This window comes from Crotalus tigris, unplaced genomic scaffold (assembly GCF_016545835.1).
Source record: "Crotalus tigris isolate CLP2741 ecotype Arizona unplaced genomic scaffold, ASM1654583v1 scf7180000018511.580666, whole genome shotgun sequence".
Taxonomy (NCBI): domain Eukaryota; kingdom Metazoa; phylum Chordata; class Lepidosauria; order Squamata; family Viperidae; genus Crotalus; species Crotalus tigris.
In genome coordinates this window covers 10,190-34,075 of record NW_024097047.1, presented here as the reverse complement: position 1 = coordinate 34,075, position 23,886 = coordinate 10,190, and the positions used below count along the sequence as shown (strand labels likewise).

The window sequence follows — 23,886 nt, the reverse complement described above, 5'->3', positions numbered from 1 at the left end:
TGAAGCAAATTGTACTTTTTTTTTCATAGTGGCTTTCTTCCATGGTAAAAATAACATTTGACATGGGCCATCTCCCCCACTCCATTTCTTTTAGAAGAAAAATACTTATTTTACCAGTCTCTAGATATGCTTCCCAACATAGAAAGCTTGAAAGTGTGGGTTATCAAACTTTTTGCAGACAAGAGCATGCAGAGGTCAACAGAATAACAATGAGGTAGTTTTCATAATTAAATCTGAATAGGAAGGGGGAAAGTTGAGAATAAAGAGATGGTGGGAAGGATAGATTATACAAAAAAGCAGCCCTCTCCTCTGTAATAAACAGCAATGGCAATAGCACTCAGCCTTAAATATCGCTTCATAGTGCTTTACAGCCCTCTCTAAGCAGTTTACAGAGTCAGCATATGCCCCCAACAATCTGGGTCTTCATTTTACTGACCTTGGAAGGCTGAGTCAACCTTGAGCTGGTAAAAATCGAACTGCTGGCAGTCAGCAGAATTAGCCTGCAATACTGCATTCTAACTATTGCGCTACCATAAAAATGTTTGACATACAGATGATTGTCTCACATATTGTAATGCGTAACATTGTTCATTAAATAAATATGAGTAGCCAACTTTCAGGATTAAAGCAAACCTTGGTAGCCAATTTCTACATGGACAAACACTTTCCTTTTTAATGTGTACTAGTGTGCTCACAGTAAAAAAATGGCAATAAAGGTTATCTTATAACTTGAGAGGATGTGTTATCAGTTTATCTATTTATATTTTTGCTCTTAGATACTTAAACTGTAGCATTACAAGTCATAATTATTATGCACTATGAAGACAGTTGTTTAAAGTTTAAACCAATGATGAAAGATTGTTCCCAATGACAAGGACACCTTTGTAATTTTGGGTTATGACATTTTAAACCTGATTTCTTCGTTTGTTTTATATTGTGCTAGCATTGGTTTGAAAGCTACATTGCTCCAAGGTTTGTGCCTTATAGATGTGATAAAGGAGTATATAAAGGACATGTCTTGATCCTCTCTGTATTTTATCAATATCCTGGGCAAGAGATTACAGTTGTCCCTAAATCTTTGAGATGTCATATCTCAAAGCTCTCTCCACAGTTTCTGAAAATTGGGGACTAAAGCTAAATTTTAATGTTCTTAAATTTAAAAATTTAACCCAGTGACCAAGACATGACTTACTATATAGCTCATTTCTGTAAAAAAAAAAAAAAATGATAGTAGTGTGTGTGTACATATTATGTATATATCTTTATGGATTTATCTGTTTTGTTTATGTGGTAAGGGTTGGGAATCATATTTAGTACAGATAATTATTGCAACTTTGATTCTGGAAGGTTTGCTGTTATATTCTAGAAACCGAATCAATTTAATGACACTTATATGTAACTTTATTTTGCAGTTTTGTGTCCTACGTGAAGTGACCTACGGGGAAAAAAAAACAGCCAGGCGAATTCCTGTGAACAATATTTTTTCACGGATTCTTTCAGACCTGACAGTTCGTTTGCACTGCGTTGAATTCTAATGTACTTGTTACTTTCATTGCCTGCTTCCGTTTTTGAATTCTGGAATAAAGTCATCCAGATCATGTAAAATTCATCCTTTCCCCCACCCAAGTATAAATTGCTTGAACAAATAATGAATTCTGTACAGCTTTACTCACATGCATTGTTTGGGCTTTTTAAAGACTATTTTTACATTATATGGCATGTAATTATTTCACCCAGCACCTATTTGTGGTTGTGGAGGAAAAAATAACATCAGTATAAATCAGTGTTTCCCAAACTTGACAATTTTAAGGCATGTGGACTTCAACTCCCAGAATTCCACAGCCAGCAACGCTGGCTGTGGAATTCTGGGAGTTGAAGTCCTCATGCCTTAAAATTGTCAAGTTTGGGAAACACTGGTATAAATAAAAGATGCCTATTAAACATAATGCACTTCTAATAAAAGCTGCAGCAGGTCCAAGTATTAAATGTATAAAATGGATCAAAAGCTGAGCCTGCACTGCAAAATTCCATTGAAGTTCTTCCTTGAAGGCTCTGGAATGAAGATGTTGATAGAAACAGGAACTGACTTTTAAAGTAAGAATAAAGGCAGTATTGTAATATTGATTACTGATTCATATTACTTTGAATAACCCTCTTGGAAGTAAAAAGTGGTAGATTATAATTTCCCATCATTGGTTGGCTGTTTGTTTGTTTTTTTCAAAGCCTAATGATGGCATAGAAGGAAAGTGTTCTAATAAAGAACACCCTCGATTTGTGTAGGATGTATTGTGCCCCGAAATCATTGTCTCATTATTTTCATTTTCTGTAGTTTAATTTAAAACTAATGTAGTTTAATAATAGTGTTGCTGCTATTGTACTTTTAACCCATATTAAATGTTTGGTTATCGTATCTTATTTTGTATGCTTCGATGTGTTAATGAACAATTTTAGAACATTTCTGTTCAGCTGTCTTATTTACTGTAAGTAGTGGTAGTGCAAACAAGAAACACAACAGCTGTGTCTTTATGGTAAGGTTATATTAATAGAATCCTGCAAGACTAAAAGTATTTCTCCCCTACTTTCCTTTTACTCCCTGGAAAACTAGGGCAGGTCTCTTCCACAACATTTTCTTTCTATGGCTAAGATATCCTTCACGTGTCAGTTGTCTATTCAATGGCTCTCTCGGTTACATTTAGTTATCATAACTTGCTTGCCCAAATGCATCTCTTTCTAACAGTAAGATGTGTACAACAGCAGAACCAGCTATCAGTGGAGGTTATGGATTGAAGGGTTATATCAATCCTCAATCAGATGTTAAAATATTGTTGTAAAATTTAATGTTTTCTTCCTGACAAAATGCACAAGGACATTCCTTGGAACGTTCTTAATTTTTCAAAATGTGTATTGATCCTTGAGGTTTTACCAATCTCTCAATCAATATCATCTTTCTCCCAATCCATATAAATCCCACCAGAGAGTTAATTATTTTTTCTCTAATATCATGTGCATGTTCTGGTGGAATTGGTCTCAATCTTAAACAAAATTCTTTTTCCCTAAGTACCAATAATGTCAAATTTCTATCTCTCCATTTATAATTTATGTCATACATTCAAACACTTTATCAGTAATTTTATCAGTAATTTGCAGCCAGATTCTTCAATTCTCTTAACTTCTTCTTTCATATCTTTTTTTTTGCAGACCCTTCTTCCATTTCCTTTTTAACTGTTGCAAGCAATCTGTTGCATATATAAATGATCAGCCTTCCGTAAAGATCTGGTCTGTTAGTCTAATTAAGCTTACTGTTTCAGAGACATATTTGTCAAAAAAAATATTTTCCTCTATTTTTTAAAATCTCTATCTTTTTGCCATTTGAAACTTTCTAATACCACAAACTTGTCAACTTTCTAAAGTCCTTTAAAATAGTTTATTTTCCCCTCTTCTTAATTTCAAAAAGAAGACACTCATATATTTTTTAATCTTCTCTGCTGTTCGGAATATCTTGCTTAGGTTGCAGGCAATTAGGTTACTGGCAAAATGAAGCTTTTCCCAGTAAAAGGTCTACTTAAAAAAAAGGTCCCTCATTCTCTTGGCCTTTCGGAACTGTCTGAAGACCCGATTCTGCCATCTCAGAGGAACACAAAATGTGAGTCTCGGGTATATTCATATTTAAAACTAGAAACACGGATCACCAAGACTGAAAATTTTATTAAAACTGAGCTTTCGTCAGCGCCTGCTGACATCGTCAGAATTTAAGCCAGGGTTGGAGAACAAGTTCTTATAGTCTCTGTGAAGCCTGTAGTTTAGCTAATGAGCGTGTTACGGGTCTATTTGGTCCCCGCCCTCCCGTAATCCGGGTTTGCTGACATCTGAGTTTTGGCACTCTGCTTCTCTCCACTCGCCCCGCTCACTGGGAGCAATCGTCCTGCCGCGTGCAATCATCTCGCTGCTCCTCTGACATTTCTGTCTGCGCTGCTGTCCTCTCAGCCAGTATTTCCTCTCTAATGCTAGCATTGCTATCCACATTGGTCAATTGTCCTCTCCTGCTATCCATGGGTCCGGTCTGCCCCCTCATTATCTCTTGCTGTGATGATGTATCCATCGATGAGACGTTGCGATCCTCTATTCTCTTGTGTGTGCAGGGGAGGGGTGGTTGTTGTTGGTTCATCCTCATTGTCTCTTGCATCGTCACAGCAATGTGTATAGCGATGCTATCATTATGTTTTATGTTTTTATGTCTATTTGTATATCACCCAGAGATCACAGCACAGCAGTCACACACAAATAAATTCCTACTTTTTTTTTTAAGAGGAACAGCTCTTCCAGAGTGCAAATGGATAATCTCCTGGTTTCTTCTTCCTTCAGATAAATTTTCTGTAACCCAGAAATGGGTCCTAGCTGGCAATTCCATCACTGTGTGTGTCTGCAGAGCCATTTGCAGAAACGTCTAACTGGCCATATACCTCACACAGAATCACCAGTTTTGAAGGATTTTAAGAAGACATTGGACAGCTACCTCTTATGGATGGTTTAATTGGTCTTTATGTGCTTAATGAAAAACAGGACTGGATAATCCTTGTGGTCCCTTCCAACTCCACAATTCTATGATGAGTTTTGGATGGAAAACCCTGTATGAGTTACCTCATCAGCACTTTCTTATGATTGAACTTTTACAAAGTTCTGTAATAATTCCATTAGAATTTCTATTCTGTTATCATTGTAACAGCAATGTTGAGGAATACCTAGGGTTAGCTGCCCAATATGGCAGAACTTTCTCTCCGATCAAATACTACTAAAAGAGGAGTTGGCAGAATCTCAAAGATGGATCTGATTGCTTTTGTACATATGCATAGGTACTAGAATTGTTATTTACTTCGTGCTGAGATGAAGACAAAACAGAAATGGCCACTAAGGGATTTGTGACAAAACAGCAGTAGTAGCTAAGGTTAGTTTGAATGGAATTGAGGTCTAATTCCCGAAACACATTCTAAGAGCTATATAGCTATCTGTCAATCTTCCCATAATTAAATGTAAAAGAAGGAAATGCAAGGGCTTTTCAAAGACAATAAAAATGATGAGAACTCAAAGTAAGCAATTCTGGAAATTGCCACTCAATATCTGTTTCCAGATGGAGGCTTTGTGTACAAAAGGTTAGAAGGTGATTGTGCAGGATATTGATGAAGGAGGTAATAAAAAGAGAAAATTGAGTTTTAACTCACCTTATAAAAAAGCTGTGAAGTAGCAGAAGTAAACCAAAATGTTTCTCATCCAGTGTCGATGGAGATTCTCAGTGATCCAGGTCATAGTTACCCCAAAGGTGCTTTTTCATGAGGCAACTGGACTTTCTTGTTTTTCTTTGAAGACGTTTTGTTTCTCATCCAAGAAGCTTCTTTAGCTCTACTGGATGGTGGGGAATGGAAGGATGCATTCTTTTAGACTAGAGTGTCATTGAGACCTCTTGCAGGTTTGTCTGTGACCTCAGGGTCACCTGAGTAGTACAAGTAGTGGAACCTTATTGGAACTGCTAAAAGGACTGTCATGGAGATGTCCAGTTGCCTTGTGAAAAAGCACCTATGTCTTATTAAGGAATGAGACATATAAAGCAACTGAGTATTTTTCAGAATTTGGATAACATCTTTAGCAGCCAGTGAAGACACTGAAGGAGATTGTGACAAGAAAAACACCAATAATGCAGAAAACCTTGATCAAATTTGAAAAGATTTGCAACTGTCCTCAGTAATTAATCACATCGAAGGAAGACACACCAAACCAAAAATAAAGAGCAAGAAAACTAGAACTTCTGTTTCATAAATGACCTCTGTACTTAATAAGAAAATCCTGTAATATAATGTGCTATGTACTTTAATGAATTCTTAATTATGGTGTTCCTTTGTAAGCAATTTTGCTCCAATTTGAAAAGTCCCTTAAACAAAGGTCATATATTACACCCAAAGTAAAATAAGAGCAGAATGAGCTAGATGCGTGTGCAAAAAGAGAAATTTTCCTCTCCAATTTCTTAATTTGATTTCAAAATAGTCTTGAGGTTATGCAATATTCTCTAGACCCATTTCAGTCCAGTACTATTAGCTTCCATGCTTTTTCTTACAAATAAGATTTTGATTACAAACTGACATTTTTTTTAGGAAGGGCAATTATATGGTAATAAACAACAATGCTCGCTTCACACAAAAGAAAGATGCATCTGAAATTGTTTTCTTTCTTAGTGTAATCCCAGGTGAAATCCAAGGATATTAAAGATAACTACTAATTCCAGACATCAAAAAATAAATTGATCTACTCCTGTAATCTCAATATTAGAAACAAAATATTTACTATTACCTAGTCCATAAACTGTTCAGAAAAGTTTTATTACCTTAATTTGATAAGCATAGGTAAAACAGAAACAAGGTAGTAACTGCAGGCTGAACATCCCTTAAGAATATAGCAATAAGCCACGTTCTGAGCTGCTCTGCCCATCTGTTTTCTCGCATAGGACGCATTGTAGATTTATTTTTTCTTTCTGAATTTTTCTGGCAGCTCCACCCAACAGATGTAATAAATGCTTCTTTTTCAGCCCCAAATTGAGTCCAGTTCTGTTATTGACATACAAGAGTCCCAATCTGGAAAAAAAAAATATCCCATCAACTGTTTTATAAGAACAATTCTTGTAACATATGAACAAAGTACATTCTTTGTCAGAAAAGCTCATATGGCCATTTAATTTTCCTCCTCCACACTGTTGGAACTATTTCCTTGCTTCTGTAACTATTTTTTCACATCCCGAACAATAACATTTCCCCAGTGACTTAAGAAAGAAGCCCTGCTACCATGCTTGCTTCATTGCTTTCACCAATCTAGAAAACAAATTACCCTTGAATTTGTCCAGAATTTGAAGAAATGAAATGTTTATTCAGACACACCTTAAAGATAACCCCTGTGAGATCACTCAGTTTTGGCTAAACACAGAACAAGATAGGGCCATTATTTTAAAGTCCTTCTCAGCAAAAGAAACCAAAAGATGCATCTCTAATAGATTGTTGTCCACCAGCCTCTGAACATTGCTAGGAAAAAAAAGGGTAACCAACACAGATCACTTATTTCCCTTGCAAACTGCTCTTATGATTAAGATATTTTCTGTAACATTCCATTGGAAAATATATTTTAAGCCAGTCATTTCATTTTCTGCAAGATCATAAGAACAGACCTCGGTCATTTTCTATATGATAACCTTTCAGATTCCCCAAATAACAGTATTTTTCCCCCTCAAGGCTAAATATACTGTGTTCCTCAGTCTCTCTTCACAAGATTTCATTTCTAAGTCATCTTTAGTTAATTTAGCTCAATCTTTCTTTAAAATGGTGCTTGAAAATAGGGCTCTTGAGATGGTTCTTGAGACCGTTAAAACTCTGGATTTGAAAACTATCCCATCTAAAATTTAAGATCCTTTTTTCATAGCTCCACCAAGCTGCTCATTCATAGTTAACTTCCGATCACATTTCCCTTTAAGTCTCTCTGGCAATTGCCTTGAGGAATCCCTGTAATTTTCTTGGCAGCATTTTCAGAAATAGTTTGCCATGGCCTTCTTCAATTGACCAGTCCAATGTCACCCAGGCTAAAACAGGACTATAATTCATGGTCTCCCAGTTTCTAACCTGCTGCCTAAAACTGGCTCTCATGTGCTGTTGCAACCCCTATATGTGTGCATTTGATTTTACTCTTCTTAGCAAAAACTTTGCATTTTTTTCTGTTAAAATGCTATCATTCATTCTCTAATTACCAGGATCTTGTTTAATTTTGTTTGTGTCTCCCAGGAAATTAGCTGTCATGCACAGATTTGGTAGTCTGCAGTTTTAATAAGCATTTCCTCCGCTTTCTCATCCAAGTCATTAATAAAAATATTAGAAAGTAACAAGCATGTGGCATCCCACATGATACTATCGTACATAACAAGAAATAACTATACCCTAAAACATTTTCTTTCTCTGTAAAACAAAGCCTTTAATTTTTCAGCTCATTTTCAGGTTGCTTTCAAAATTCTTTTGGGATTTTGCTAAAAAATGATCAAGGCTGCGGTTGATAACTTTCAAAGCAGCTGCACAAGAGTTGCAAAAGCCATAATTATTTTAACAAAATGAAGCATGGATATTCACTGAAATGCTTCACACAAACTTCTTTAATGAGGGTGGCGGGGGGGGGGGGATCTAGTAATAAACTCTATTCAAAGTGCACAATGTTTTTGGAAACAGCTGCATAAAAGTGTTTCAGACAAGGAAGAAAACTGATGAATAATTTTCAATTATGAGGTGGTGACCCAATATGCTTAATTATAATTAAGTATGGCTTACTTAAATCAATGAATTATGTTTGCATTACACTTTAAACCATAAAGCATAAATTTACCTCATGAACTTTTACACAAAATACAATGGTTGTGGTTCATGAATCATGGAAACACTATCAAAAATGAAAAGGATTAGAAACTTCTGGGAGTTGTATTTAGAGAAATGGTTAAAACAGTTGATCAGAAAATAAAAATATATTCAAAGTTAGCTTTGTTGGGGACATTCATGGAAGATAATAATAAAATCTAGAAATCAGACAATTAACATGTTGATGATAGAAGCATGAATGGTGATTTATAAAATTGAAAGCATGGAATTTTATGCTAAGATGAGTGGTACATTAAGTGTTTATCTTCAGTATGTGGTAGCTAAGACTTGACACCAATTTAATGGCACATCATCAATCAATATAGTATTGACATAAAAATTTATCTTCATGGATCTCAGGAAAAGGATGTTATGAAAATTGTCTATGATGGTGTTAAGTAATATTCAAAATTTGCAGAGATATGCTCCACAACGGAAATAGAATAATGCAGCTTACATATTTCATTAAAAATATTTTATGAATTATGATATAATAATAGTTCTCTAAGGAATATATCCAATGGATCCAATGTGATATTTTATAAAATAAATGAAATAGGTATATTAGTTCTTTGGACATAAATGGGGTCCTTTAACATACGAAGACCTTGGACATTTTAAACAGTATTAATTAATATTAATATTAAAATTATGTATTTTACTTTCAACAGTGAAAAAAACCTCACAATTTTTTTTAATAAAATCGACATTGCTTTGATTAGCACTTGATTTTTTTCCTTTACACAAAGCAATCGTTATATAGCTCTGGCTGGGTTGGACATTAAAAGTGTAATTACCACAAAACATTTAAACATAACCACATGATGGCAGTATTTACTAGCAGAACCTTTTTGTGGCACATGAATGAATCAGGAAAAATGTTTAGGAAATTATGATTAAAATCAGAGATGATATTCAATGAGTCCAGATCTGGGTGATTGATAACTACATAACTAAACAATGAAATCAGTTCATCATCACAAAGTTATTTTGCTTTAACAGAATGTGCAAATAAAGCAATAGAATACAGAATACAGAATGTGCAAATAAAGCAAACAATGAAATGATGAAACAAAAAAACAAGCATGTTCATCACACAAAATACAACAATATATTTTAGAATATCTTTATATCCTTCATATATGTTAATTCTTTGATTTGAAATCTTTCAACAAGATGTTCTCATGTCTATACAAAAAGTGTACCTTGCAGTATTACCATTATAATACAAAATAATAATATATTCATATGGGGTATAATATATATTATATTATTATTTAATATTTGACCTATTACTATTTGATATATTCAACCAAATCTTTCCGAATCATTCCAAAATAAACATCCTAATATGACTGTTCATAACCTAACTTTTCAATTTACAATCTCTGAGTTAATTTCTTCCAATCATGTCTTTTTATACATTTTATAAGATTTAAATATACTTTTCAATCCTCTACTTCAGTTTTCCCCTTTATGGATTACTGCCTTGTCGTGGCGAAGGGGCTTGTGTAACTCAATAAAGCTATAAGCTATGCCGTGCAGGGCCACCCAAGACGGACAGGTCATAGCAGAGAGTTCTGACAAAATGTGATCCACTGGAGAAGGAAATGGCAAACCACTCCAGTATCTTTGCCATGAAAACCCCATGGACAGTACTAAAAGGCAAAAAGATATGACGCTGGAAGATGAGCCCCTCAGGTCGGAAGGTGTCCAATATGCTACTGGGGAAGAGCAGAGGGCTAGTACTAGTAGCGCCAGAAAGAATGAAGCGACTGGGCCAAAGCCGAAAGGACGCTCAGCTGTGGATATATCTGGTGGTGAAAGGAAAGTCCGATGCTGTAAAGATTTTTTCTCCATAGGAACCTGGAATGTAAGATCCATGAATCAAGGCAAGCTAGACGTAGTCAAAAAAGAGATGACAAGACTGAACATCGACATCTTAGGAATCAGCGAACTAAAATGGACAGGAATGGGTGAATTTAACTCAGATGACCATCAGGTATACTGCTGTGGGCAAGAATCCCTCAGAAGAAATGGAGTAGCCTTCATAGTCAATAAAAGAATAGGAAAAGCAATACTGGGATACAATCCCCAAAATGACAGAATGATCTGTCAAAAATAGATCATGCCAGACAAATCTTATTGCATTCTTTGACCAAGTGACAAAATTAGTGGATCAGAGGAATGCTGTGGACATAATTTACTTGGACTTCAGTAAGGCATTTGATAAAGTAGATCACAACCTACTACTTGACAAGATAGAAAAATGTGGGGTAGACAGAACCACCACCAGATGGATCCGTAGCTGGCTGACCGGCCGTACTCAGCGAGTGGTCCTCAATGGAACTGCATCTATATGGAGGGAAGTGTGTAGTGGGGTGCCCCAGGGCTCTGTTCTGGGCCCAGTACTCTTCAACATCTTCATCAATGATTTGGATGAAGGGATAGATGGGGAACTCATCAAATTTGCAGACGACACCAAGCTGGCAGGAATAGCCAACACTCCAGAAGACAGGCTTCAGATACAGAAGGATCTGGACAGACTTGAACACTGGGCACTAACTAACAAAATGAAATTCAATGGTGAAAAAAGCAAGGTTCTACATTTAGGCAAGAAAAACCAAATGCACAAGTACAGCATAGGTGGCACCATGCTCAATAGTAGTAACTGTGAGAGGGACCTCGGAGTCCTAGTAGACAATCACTTAAATATGAGCCAGCAGTGTGCTGCAGCTGCCAAAAAGGCCAACACAGTGCTAGGCTGCATTAACAGAGGGATAGAATCAAGATCACGTGAAGTATTAATACTACTCTTCAATGCCTTGGTAAGGCCACACTTGGAATACTGCATCCAGTTTTGGTCACCACGATGTAAAAAAGATGTTGAGACTCTAGAAAGAGTACAGAGAAGAGCAACAAAGATGATTAGGGGACTGGAGGCTAAAACATATAAGGAACAGTTGCTAGAATTGGGTATGTCTAGTTTAACGAAGAGAAGGACAAGGGGGGACATGATAGCAGTATTCCAATATCTCAGGGGCTGCCATAAAGAAGAGGGAATTAAGCTATTTTCCAAAGCACCTGAAGGCAGGACAAGAAGCAATGGGTGGAAACTAATCAAGGAGAGAAGCAACCTAGAACTAAGGAGAAACTTCCTGACAGTAGAACAATTAATCAGTGGAACAGCTTGCCTCCAGAAGCAGTAAATGCTCCAACACTGGAAGTTTTTAAGAAGAGACTGGACAGCCATTTGTCCGAAATGTGTAGGGTTTCCTGCCCGAGCAGGGGGTTGGACTAGATGACCTCCAAGGTCCCTTTCCAACTTTACTACTATTATTATTATTATTATTATTATTATCTCAATTCGAATCCAAGGCAAACCATTCAATATCACAATAGTCCAAATCTATGCCCCAACCACTGGTGCTGAAGAGGATGAAATTGACCGGTTCTATGAAGCCCTACAGCACCTTATAGAATTAACACCAAAAAATGATGTCCTTATCATCATGGGGGATTGGAATGCTAAGGTAGGAAGCCAAAAGATAACCGGAATAACAGGCAAGTTTGGCCTTGGAGTACAAAATGAAGCAGGGCACAGGCTGATAGAATTTTGTCAAGAGAATACGATGGTCATAACAAACACTCTTTTCCAACAACCCAAGAGACGGCTCTACACATGGACATCACCAGACGGTCAACATAGAAATCAGATTGACTATGTGCTCTGCAGCCAAAGATGGAGAAGCTCTATACAGTCAGTAAAAACAAGACCAGGAGCTGACTGTGGCTCAGATCATGAGCTTCTCGTTGCAAAATTTAGGCTTAAATTGAAAAAAGTAGGGAAAAGCACTAGGCCACTCAGGTATGAACTAAATCATATTCCTGATGAATATACAGTAGAGGTGACAAATAGATTTAAGGAATTAGATCTGATAGACAGAGTGCCTGAAGAACTATGGATGGAAGTTCGCAACATTGTACAAGAGGTAGCAACTAAAACCATCCCAAAGAAAAAGAAATGCAAGAAAGCAAAATGGCTGTCTGAGGAAGCTTTGCAAATAGCTGAGGAAAGAAGGGAAGCGAAAGGCAAAGGAGAAAGAGAAAGATACACCCAACTGAATGCAGAATTCCAGAGAATAGCTAGAAGAGATAAGAATGCCTTCTTAAATGAACAGTGCAAAGAAATAGAAGAAAACAACAGAATAGGGAGGACCAGAGATCTCTTCAAGAAAATTGGAGATATGAAGGGAACGTTTCATGCAAAGATGGGCATGATAAAGGACCAAAATGGCAGAGACCTAACAGAGGCAGAAGAGATTAAGAAGAGATGGCAAAACTACACAGAAGAACTATACAAGAATGAGCTTAACATCCCAGATAACCACAATGAGATGGTCACTGACCTCGAACCAGACATCCTAGAATGTGAAGTGAAATGGGCCTTAGAAAATCTGAGCAACAACAAAGCTAGTGGAGGTGACAGTATTCCAGCTGAGCTATTCAAAATCTTAAAAGACGATGCAGTGCTACACTCAATTTGCCAGCAAATTTGGAAAACTCAACAGTGGCCACAGGATTGGAAAAGGTCAGTTTACATTCCAATTCCAAAGAAAGGGAATGCCAAAGAATGTTCAAACTATCGCACTATTGCACTCATTTCACATGCTAGTAAAGTTATGCTTAAAATCCTACAAGCTAGACTCCAGCAGTATGTGGATCGAGAACTACCAGAAGTACAGGCAGGATTTCGAAGAGGCAGAGGAACTAGAGATCAAATTGCCAACATACGCTGGATCATGGAGAAAGCTAAGGAGTTCCAGAAAAACATCTACTTCTGCTTCATTGACTATGCAAAAGCCTTTGATTGTGTGGATCACAACAAATTGTGGCAAGTTCTTAAAGAGATGGGAGTACCAGACCATCTCATTTGTCTCTTGAGAAACCTATATGCGGGTCAAGAAGCAACAGTGAGAACCAGACACGGAACCACTGATTGGTTCAAAATTGGAAAAGGAGTCCGGCAAGGCTGTATACTGTCGCCCTGCCTATTTAACTTATATGCAGAGCACATCATGAGAAAGGCAGGGCTAGATGAATCAAAAGTTGGAATTAAGATTGCCGGGAGAAATATCAACAACCTAAGATATGCAGATGATACCACTCTAATGGCAGAAAGTGAAGAGGAACTAAAGAGCCTCTTGATGCGGGTGAAGAAGGAGAGTGCAAAAGTTGGCTTGAAACTCAACATTAAGAAAACCAAAATCATGGCATCCGGCCCTCTCAATTCCTGGCAAATAGATGGGGAAGAAATGGAGGTAGTGACAGATTTTATTTTTCTGGGCTCCAAGATCACCTCAGATGGGGACTGCAGCCAAGAAATTAAAAGACGCTTGCTCCTGGGGAGGAAAGCTATGGCAAATCTAGACAGCATACTAAAAAGCAGAGACATCACCCTGCCAACAAAAGTGCGTATAGTCCAGGCCATGGTTTTCCCAGTTGCAATGTATGGCTGTGAAAGTTGGACCATAAGAAAGGCTGAGCGCCAAAGAATTGAGGCCTTTGAACTATGGTGCTGGAGAAGACTCCTGCGAGTCCCTTGGACTGCAAGGCGTTCAAACCGGTCAGTCCTAGAAGAGATCAACTCCAACTGCTCTTTAGAAGGCCAGATCCTGAAGTTGAAACTCAAATACTTTGGCCACCTAATGAGAAGGAAGGACTCACTGGAGAAGGGCCTAATGCTGGGAAAGATTGAGGGCAATAGAAGAAGGGGACGACAGAGAATGAGATGGCTGGATGGAGTCACTGAAGCAGTAGGTGTGAACTTAAATGGACTCCAGAAGATGGTAGAGAACAGGAAGACCTGGAGGAACATTGTCCATGGGGTCACGATGGGTCGGACACGACTTCGCAATTAACAACAACAACACTTCAGTTTTATGGTGCAATATTTTTAATAAAATATGTTATTTCTCATAAAGTAATAAATGCATTTATTAAAAAGCATTATGCAAACATGTCTCACTTAGACCTTTTCATTGAAATAGTTTGTTTCAAATTTTGAAAGCTTCATTTTGCAAGAATAATATTTTCCTATCTTTACCAAAGTTTTTTAACCACAAAGCACTTCATGGAATCAAATCTACCATATCCTACTTTAAAATATTCCATTTGGGCACAGTTTCATTGAAAATGATCCCCCAAAATATTTGAAATTATCTTTTATGTCATGATTTGCAGAGCACTAGATATGAATTCCTAAAGATCCAAAAGCAAGTTACAACATAATCTGAACTTGGTAATTAATATTACATAATACTACATAATGTTAAAAGCCCAGCTCATTGGTTTATTAATAAAAGCCTTTTTATAGCCATAATTAAACATCTAGCTCAGTGGTTCTCAACCTTTCTAATGCCGCGACCCCATAATACAGTTCCCCATGTTGTGGTGACCCCTAACCACTTATACATCACTGGGTGCCAGGGGCGTGGCCAAAGAAAAGGGAGAAAAAATGGCGGACAGCCTTGTTTGGTGACCCCCGTGAAATGGTCATTCGACCCCAAATGGGGTCCCGACCCACAGGTTGAGAACCACTGATCTAGCTGTTGCCACTATAATCTTGGGATTATCTACAAATAAAATATTTACATTCTCAGTACCCTGATACTGAATTGCTAATTCCAAACTTTGGTTTGGTCAAGGAAATACATTACCAGGAACAGCCTGAAAGGTTAATTGTGTAAATTATAGATCAAACAAATAGTCTACCTCAGGGCTTTTCAACCAGTGGTACGGGTACCACCTGTGGTACATTGGCACCTGGCAGGTGGTACGCGACCATCTTAGAAAAGTTGTAGCGAGGGAGGGGAGGCAGCATCGCACAAGCCTGAGCGAGAGATGACTGGAGCTGCAGGGCTATCAGGGCTCAGTGAAAGCATCAGGATCAGCACCAGGCTCCAGCTGCAGTTTGGTGCTGATCCTGGTGCTTCTGCTAAGCCCAGAAGAAGCACCGTCCAGCTGGAATGTTGCAGCATCTCCAGGATCTTGTGATTTACATTCAGATGCTTGGCAACTGATTCATATTTATGATGGTCACAGTGTCCCAGGGTCATGTGAAGTGACCAAAACCTGCTGCAACCACCCTGCAGACAGGGGAATAAAAACCAAACACACCCCCCCCAAATTATTAGCTATCACCTGTCTCTATGTGAGTGATTGTTTTAATACAGTATGATTTGGACTGCCTTACAATTTAACATGTAAGTCAAATACTTTATCTTCTTTCTTTATCTTCTTTCTCTTTGTTTGCTAATGAACTTAAATTTTAAAAAGTGTTTATATCTGACTTTATAACCCAGATTTAAAATCTTGGATGAAATAATTAAGCATTATTTGGATAAAATAAATATTTTGAAAATTAACACCTGACTAAGCTTTAGTTACATATTTATCACTATCATGAATTAATTAATGCTATTACAGTAATGAAAAGTAGTAAATTTCTGGTTCAGACTGTTTTCTTTTGGTCATGTACTGTTGAAGCTTTATAATGATACATTGTTGAATAAATTATTTTTTTTTAGTTTCATGATGTTGTCAGTAATTCATCTACCACAATCTGATGTTATACAAGGCTGTTAAGCATAAATTAATATTAGTTTTTTAACTAATTATATTGGTTCTGTAAGGACCCACCCCACTTTGCATCTTAAGAAGACAGAACTCTTGGAATAATTCTTCCAACAGGAATCCTTTATTAAGAGAAAATGGTTGCAGGCATGCTAGACAGGACTTGGGGTTCAAGCTCTCCCATTCAAGGTTTTAAGGGGTTCCCCAGTAGTCCCACCCAATCAACCCCCCTTCCAGTGATAGTTTCAAGTATCACAATTCCACTCCCTTTCTTCTTTCTTCCGTCTGGATGGAGACTTCAGATAACTACATGAAAGGCAATTACTCTCCTTTGGTATGCTAACACTTCGAGGTTACAATAAACACACATTCAGCATTTAGCTCTTTGAAGTGTAAAGAAGGAAGTGAGGGCCATAAAGCCCCTTTGTTCTCCCCCTTCTCTCCCTCTTATGGCAGAATCCAGAGAAGGCAGAATTGGGAGTTTCTATATTTGATAATTTAAAGATGAAATATAATTGGATTCTGACATCCGGCCCCTCTTAACAATAAGAGAAATCCACCTGAAAGAAAACACAAGTATAAAATTTAGTCAGGCTTGTTAGGATACTCTGTGTGAAACTTCTTCAATAGCTTCGGGGCTCTGACATGACGTTTATGGACCCACTCATTTTGTGAGGGAGGGAGGTGTTTCCAGGCAACTAGGTACTGAGTTGCTCCATGATATCTCCTAGAGTCAAGGACTTCCTTTATTTTGAAGTGTTGTTCACCCTCCACCATGATTGGAGGTGGTGGGGGGGGATTTTTGGCCGTAGAGGTGACTGATGCTCTCTTTTCAGCAAGCTGCAATGAAAAATTGGGTGTATTTGCCTGAGATTTTTGGGTAATTCTAATTCTACTGTTACTGGATTTATGATTCTTTTAATTGGAAAAGGTCCTATGTATTTTGGTCCAAGTTTTTTACAGGGCTGTAGGAACTTTAGGTATTTTGTAGATAAGTACACCATCTCTCCTATAATGAATGGTGTAGGCTCAACCCTTTTTTTATCGGCTTGTGTTTTGTAAGCCTGCCTAGCTTCATCTAGTGCTTTTCTGACTATTGGCCAGGTGTTTTGTAATTTTTCCATCCATTCTTTCAGCGAGGGGATCGTTGGTTCGTTTGGGGTTAATTCTGGCATGGGGTTGAAGCTTTGACCGGTGGCTATTTGAAAAGGAGTGTAACCTGTGCTGGAGTGGACTGCATTATTGTAGGCAACTTCTGCAAAGGGGAGTAAGTCCGCCCACTCGGTCTGCTGGAAACTAAGAAAACATCTTAAATATTGCTTAAGTACTGAGTTCATTTTTTCAGCCCCCCCATTTCCTTGAGGGTGGTGGCTAGATGTCAGTCCCTGAGTGGTTCCTAAGAGGGATAAAAATTCCTTCCAAAATGCAGACGTAAATTGCACCCCCGTCAGAGATGATGCGTTGGGGTGCCCCATGCAATCTGTAAATGTGTTGGATGAAAAGTTTTGCTAAGGCTTTTGCAGTGGGAATCTTTTGGCAAGGGATAAAGTGCACCTGTTTGGAAAACAAGTCCGTGACCGTCCAGACCACAGTATTCCCATTGCTTTCTGGCAATTCCACTATAAAATCCATGGCTATTTCTCTCCAGGGGGCTGAGGGACTTGCCACTGTTTGCAATAGTCCTGGCACTTTCCCTTGCAACCTCTTTGCCGTGGCACATTTTGGACAACTGGCTATATAACTTTCAATGTCCTTTTTCATGGATGGCCACCAAAATTGCCGTTTAATTAAATGTAAAGTTTTTACAAATCCAAAATGCCCTGCTGATTTTGTGTCATGGCAAAGGTGCATGAAAGTTACTCTTTGAGTTGTTGGTATATATAACTTTTCCCCTACCCAAGGCAACCCGTCTCTCATTGTGCACACATTTTTGTTTTTCTGGAACCATTCATCTGTTTCCAAGCTTTTTCTGAATTCAATCCCAGTTTGGCTGTCCAGTTGTGGTTTTATTTTGGCTTGGGTTCTTGTGGTTACTGGTGCTGCCAGTTGTGACTCTGCCATTATTGGTCTAGAGTCTGTGGTTCGTGCGCTGTTATATTGGGGCATGCGAGATAGAGCATCTGCCAGGAAGTTCTTTCTTCCTGGTAAATGTTTGAGTTTAAATTGGAATTGGTGAAAATGCTGGGACCAGCGGGCTTGTTTGGGATTGAGTTTCCTGGAAGTTTTCAGGGCTTCTAAATTTTTGTGATCAGTCCACACCTGGAAGGGGATTTTGTTGCCTTCCAGGAACTGTCGCCACGTGAGTAATGCCCAACGTATCCCATAAGCCTCCTTCTCCCATACGGGCCAGCGCTGTTCTGTTTCCGTGAGTTTCTTGGATGTATATGCACAGGGTTGCAATACTGCATCATCATTTTCTTGTAATAGCACAGCCCCCACTGCCACATCACTTGCATCTGCCTGTATTACGAAGGGCTTGTCCATGTCTGGGTGCCTTAGTATTGGTTCGGCAGAAAAAAGTCTCTTTAGTCTCTCAAACGCTGCTTGGCACTCCATTGTCCATGTTAGTGGCTGGCTAGGTTTTACTAAGGATGCTCCCTTCGTTTTTAGTAAGTTAGTGAGGGGCAAGGCTATCTGGGCAAATGAGGGGATGAATTGGCGATAAAAGTTTGCAAAGCCCAGGAAACTTTGTAGTTGCTTTCTTGTGCGGGGTGGTGCCCAATTTAGTACTGCTTTGACCTTCTCTGGGTCCATTTCAATGCCCTGTGGGGATATGCGATAGCCTAGGTAGTCTATCCTTTCCTGGTGGAATTCGCATTTTGAGAGTTTGGCATATAGGTGAGCGGCTCGCAGCTTCTTTAAAACCGCTCTGACAAGTTTGACGTGTTCTTCTTTTGTTTCGGTAAAGATAAGAATGTCGTCCAAGTAAACAAGGACCCCCTTAAACAGGTGCTCCCTTAGAACGTCATTGATTAATTGCATAAAGACTGCAGGGCCCCCTTGTAATCCAAATGGCAAGACTTTGAATTGATAGCACCCCATGGGGCAGTTAAATGCAGTCTTCCATTCGTCCCCTTCCTTGATTCTCACTCGATAGTAAGCTTCCCTTAAGTCTAGTTTAGAAAAAATTTTCCCTTTCGATAGGTGTGACAGCATGTCTTTCATGAGGGGCAGCGGGTATAGGTTGCTTTCACTGATTGTATTCAGGGCCCTATAATCCACGCATAAACGTAAAGAGCCATCCTTCTTCTCTCTAAAAAGGACCGGGGCAGCCACTTTAGGCTTGGCTGGCTCAATGAAACCTCTCTCCAGGTTTTTTTTTATAAATCTTTCCATTTCCTCCTTCTCCTTTGGGCTCATGGAGTATAATCTGGGCTTCGGGAGTTTTGCCCCAGGCTTGAATTCAATGGTACAGTCTGTGGGTCGGTGGGGGGGAAGCTCATTCGCCCTCTCCTCACTGAAGACTTCAGCAAGGTCCCTATATTCCTCTGGTATTTCTGTTAATCTTTTTTCCTCTCCTATGGATGCTTTTTCTATTCTTGATTCTGGTAGCCTCCCTTGGGGTTTTAAGTCCATAGGGTCCCCCTTCGGGAATTTGATTTCTGTCGTCCTCCAATTTACCCAGGGGTTCCATTTTTTCAACCATTCCATCCCTAGAATCATTGGGCATTCCATACCTGGGGTCACCACAAACGTTAAGTCCTCTTCATGGTTGCCCAGGGAGAGATGTATTGGCAAAGTGGCTAGGGTAGCTGGCACCCCCCCTGCTATGGATCCATCTAGCTGGCCAAATGAGATTGGTTGTTCCAGTCTCCTGGATGGGATGCCCAGATTCCCCACTAGTGTTGGGCTAATGAGGCAGCGGGTACAGCCAGAGTCTATTAAGGCTTTCACCTTCACAGCTTCGGGCATGGGGGGGATTAATATAGTCACTGTTTTGAAGATGGGTGTGATGCATCCACTTACCAGGGGTTCGCCCTCCGAGCTGTCATCTGAGGCATCCACCGGCCCTGTGGTGTAGGCTGGAGTCCTTTCCCCTTGGTGAGCAGAGGTGGGGGTTTCTGCAATTTCCATCATTCTCATGGCCGTTTCTTTTGGCTTAGCTGAATACTTTCCGGGTTTGTTGATTGGGGATCTGTCTGGGTTGTGCTGGGGGGCCTTTGAGCGGCATTCTACAGCTCGATGCCCTTCTCTTCCGCACTTGAAACATCCCATTTGCTTCTTGGCTGTATCCGATGATTTCACCGGTTGGTGTGTCAGCTCAGGCGGGGGGCGGCTCCATTGTTTTCCTCGGCGGTGCCTCTTCAATATGTCGATCTCTGCTTCCTCTGCCAAGACGTACCATTCCTCAAGTCGATGTGGGTCCCTCGGGGCAGGCAAGCATCATATAGATCATAGTTTAGTCCGTCTTTGAAACGGCCAAGGAGGATGTCTTCTGGCCAATTCAGTTTGCTGGCAATGGCTCGGAATTCTTGTGTATACTCAGCCACTGGGCGTTTGCCCTGCCTCATCGTTGTTATTCTTTCACGGGCTTTGCGATCAGCCAGGGGGTCTTCAAATCGTCTTCTCAAAGAGGACATGAAACGGTTGAAGTTACTGAGTTCTGGGGCATTGGAGTCATGCAAGTTCACTACCCAATCCGCAGCTGGTCCATCCAGGGCAGATTGCACGATCCGGATGCGGGCTTTGTCGCTGGGAATATCCTGCCCATATTCCTCCATGTAGCTGAGGACTTGGGTTAGGAAAAACCCCAAGCGTGTTGGCTCCCCTTTGAATTTCACTTCCAACGGTGGACGTCTTGGAATGGATCGGTGCCTCTGTTGTGGGTGGTAGTGCCTTCCGTCCAGATTGCCATCTGTGGTCCGGTAGGGGGTGGGAGCTCCTGGATCAGTAGATGTCCCTGGGGTTGCAGGTTCCATGTCCCCCTCGGTGTCTCTCCCTTTGCGGCTCCAGGAACTGGGGCGGCCGTAGGGTTCAGTATTCTCCTCTCCTAGGGAGCTGAGAGTTCTTTCATCAGGTCAATAGCTTTCTCTAGGATCCAGTCTGAGTACGGTGCCCAGCTTCCTCCCTCTTCACTTGCGTGCAGGGATTTCTCCATCTCCTGCTTCCATTCTGGTTGCTTGGTCCCCCGTCTCAGGGTCACCTTTCTTGATTCCTTTCCCCACTCACTTTTCTTTCCAACGCCCATCGACCAGCGAGGCTTGTGGTCCTGTGTCTCCACCACTTCTTCTCCTGAGGAATCTGGCCTCTCGGATCCCAACATCTGGCAAGGTTCCAACTGGGTCAGCGGCTCTCTTTCCAGGGAGTTTTCCCCCTCTCTTGCTCCATTGTCTGACATGGTAAATTTTTGCAAAATCCCCCGGCAAGGGTCTCCCTTCCAGGTGGATTAATTTTGCAAGTCCTGTCTAATGTAAGGACCCACCCCACTTTGCATCTTAAGAAGACAGAACTCTTGGAATAATTCTTCCAACAGGAATCCTTTATTAAGAGAAAATGGTTGCAGGCATGCTAGACAGGACTTGGGGTTCAAGCTCTCCCATTCAAGGTTTTAAGGGGTTCCCCAGTAGTCCCACCCAATCAACCCCCCTTCCAGTGATAGTTTCAAGTATCACAATTCCACTCCCTTTCTTCTTTCTTCCGTCTGGATGGAGACTTCAGATAACTACATGAAAGGCAATTACTCTCCTTTGGTATGCTAACACTTCGAGGTTACAATAAACACACATTCAGCATTTAGCTCTTTGAAGTGTAAAGAAGGAAGTGAGGGCCATAAAGCCCCTTTGTTCTCTCCCTTCTCTCCCTCTTATGGCAGAATCCAGAGAAGGCAGAATTGGGAGTTTCTATATTTGATAATTTAAAGATGAAATATAATTGGATTCTGACAGGTTCTTAAGTCAGATAAATTGGACTTAGGAGTGAATGTTGAAAAAGACTGTAATATGGCTGCAAGTTAAATTTCTAACATGCTCCTTGCCTAAATATGACTTCTGTCGTATTATTATTTGGATAAAATATAGCATTCTAAACCATTAGAGTAACACAAACTGAGTTATTTGTTTACCCATCATGATGTTTCATGAAACGTGTCAAAGATGCTTATTATTTCTGCTTATATTGAGTTCAGAAATACTGGTCTGTTTAATTCCAAAATTTGAAGAGGTACACATTTCTAAGAATTGTCTGTTGACTATTATTGATATCACTAGATTAAAATACCTATGTGACTTTGGGGAAGAATTAATGTCACTGAATATCACTCCAAATGACATGATCTATGTTAATGCTGGTTAAGTTGTATAAATAGAGCTTATCCTGTTTTTTTAATGTCTCATTCACTTCCAGAGTGTCAAAGTGAATACCAGGGCTTGCACAATTCTGATCTTGATAGATATGGATACACTAGGTCTAGGACATTTTAATACCTTTTCCAATGTCTTCATGGATATTCTGCCGCAGGGGTTTCCAATCAGGGATTGTGAGACTATATTCCAGGGAGTGCGAACTTGGGTTTAGAAATTTCAAAATTATAGTATATATGCCTAATTCATTGCTGTTATTTTGAATTTTTGTAAGGGGTTTGAGAATATATCAGAAGCGTTCTAGGAGTGTGGGGTATAGAAAAGGTTGGGCACCGCTACTGAGTGTCAGTTTGCAGTGTATTTCTTGGCTGATAGTTCCTTTACTGTTTGTTTATTTAGTGTATGGCATCTACAGAGGTCTTGCAATCACTGATATACAAATATAGTTTAAATAAAGCATCAGCAAATACACACACACACACACATACACACACACACAAAAGATATGTGGATAATACAATATATTCCTTTACTGTTGATGGTTGATCACAAAAGCTATCCACAACTTGAATAACTTCTTTTTCAATTCTAAGGCTGGTTGTTCTACCAATTGTCATTAGTTTGTTCTTCCTTAACTTTAATCTCATTTTTTTCATTGTGCTATTTGACTTTTAGTACTTGGTTTGTAGATCCTTAGTGTTTTTGGCTTTAACAAAAATGCATTATTTGTGTATAATTATATTCAACTTTTCATTATTAATTACGTATGTTTCATTTTCATTCTTTTATTTTCTATCTTGTAAGCACTTAACAATTATAAAGCAAAAAAAAAAAAAAATTCTAGTTCATTGTTGCCATCTGGTGGACACATAGTTTTCAGAGTCTTGATAATTGCAGACTGGAGAGCGAAACAGCCATGCATGTCTAGACTGCGGAGACAAATTTGTACTTCGGTTTTACTGCAGAATTCAATATGGAATATCCTAAATCATGCAGGAATCTTCTAGACCGGGCATGTCAAACTGCCGGCCCGCAGGCCAGTTGCATCATACAGAGGCTGCGCCCACCCCAGCTCCGGCAATGCAAAAACAGTCGCAATACATCACGACACATCAAGTGATGCGGTGTTTGACACCTGTGTTCTAGACAGTCCACACCATTAAGGGCATCTGAAATCTCAAATTGCAAAAATAAAATAGCCAGTTGATTCTTTTACAAAAACCAGTTTTAATATTACATAAATATTATATGTTTGTTTAAAACATTGCTAATGCCTCCCTCATTCTTAGTCATTAACTTACCTTGAAGCCTTGTAACTCTGCTTATTCAAAAAGATAGTACAGCAGAGATTTCAAAAGTGTACTCATTATTCCAATATTCCATCTTATTAAAAAAAGGAATAAAATGAACTGCGTCAATTACAGATGGAGCAGCCTGCTTAATCTAATTTGCCAATTGAATGTCGGCTAGAAAATGAAAATATTCTGGCAGAGAAGCAAATGGATTCCAGACCAGACTGAGGAGTT

The 23,886-nt window shown here is 39.3% G+C and overlaps 1 protein-coding gene across 3 annotated transcripts in view; it reads left to right on the top strand.

The window, feature by feature from the left end:
• The window catches only part of FEZ2 (fasciculation and elongation protein zeta 2), a 35,998-nt gene extending 33,583 nt beyond the window's left edge, over positions 1-2,415 (top strand). For 2 of the 3 annotated variants that reach the window (XM_039353317.1, XM_039353320.1), the window contains one exon: positions 1,413-2,410. In XM_039353317.1, the coding sequence (XP_039209251.1) occupies positions 1,413-1,429 (17 nt within the window). In that variant the 3' untranslated portion in view covers positions 1,430-2,410. Of the gene's footprint in view, positions 1-943; positions 973-1,412 lie in introns of all 3 variants that reach the window. The other variant, XM_039353318.1, reaches the window with a different exon arrangement.
• The last annotated feature ends 21,471 nt before the right edge of the window (positions 2,416-23,886 follow it).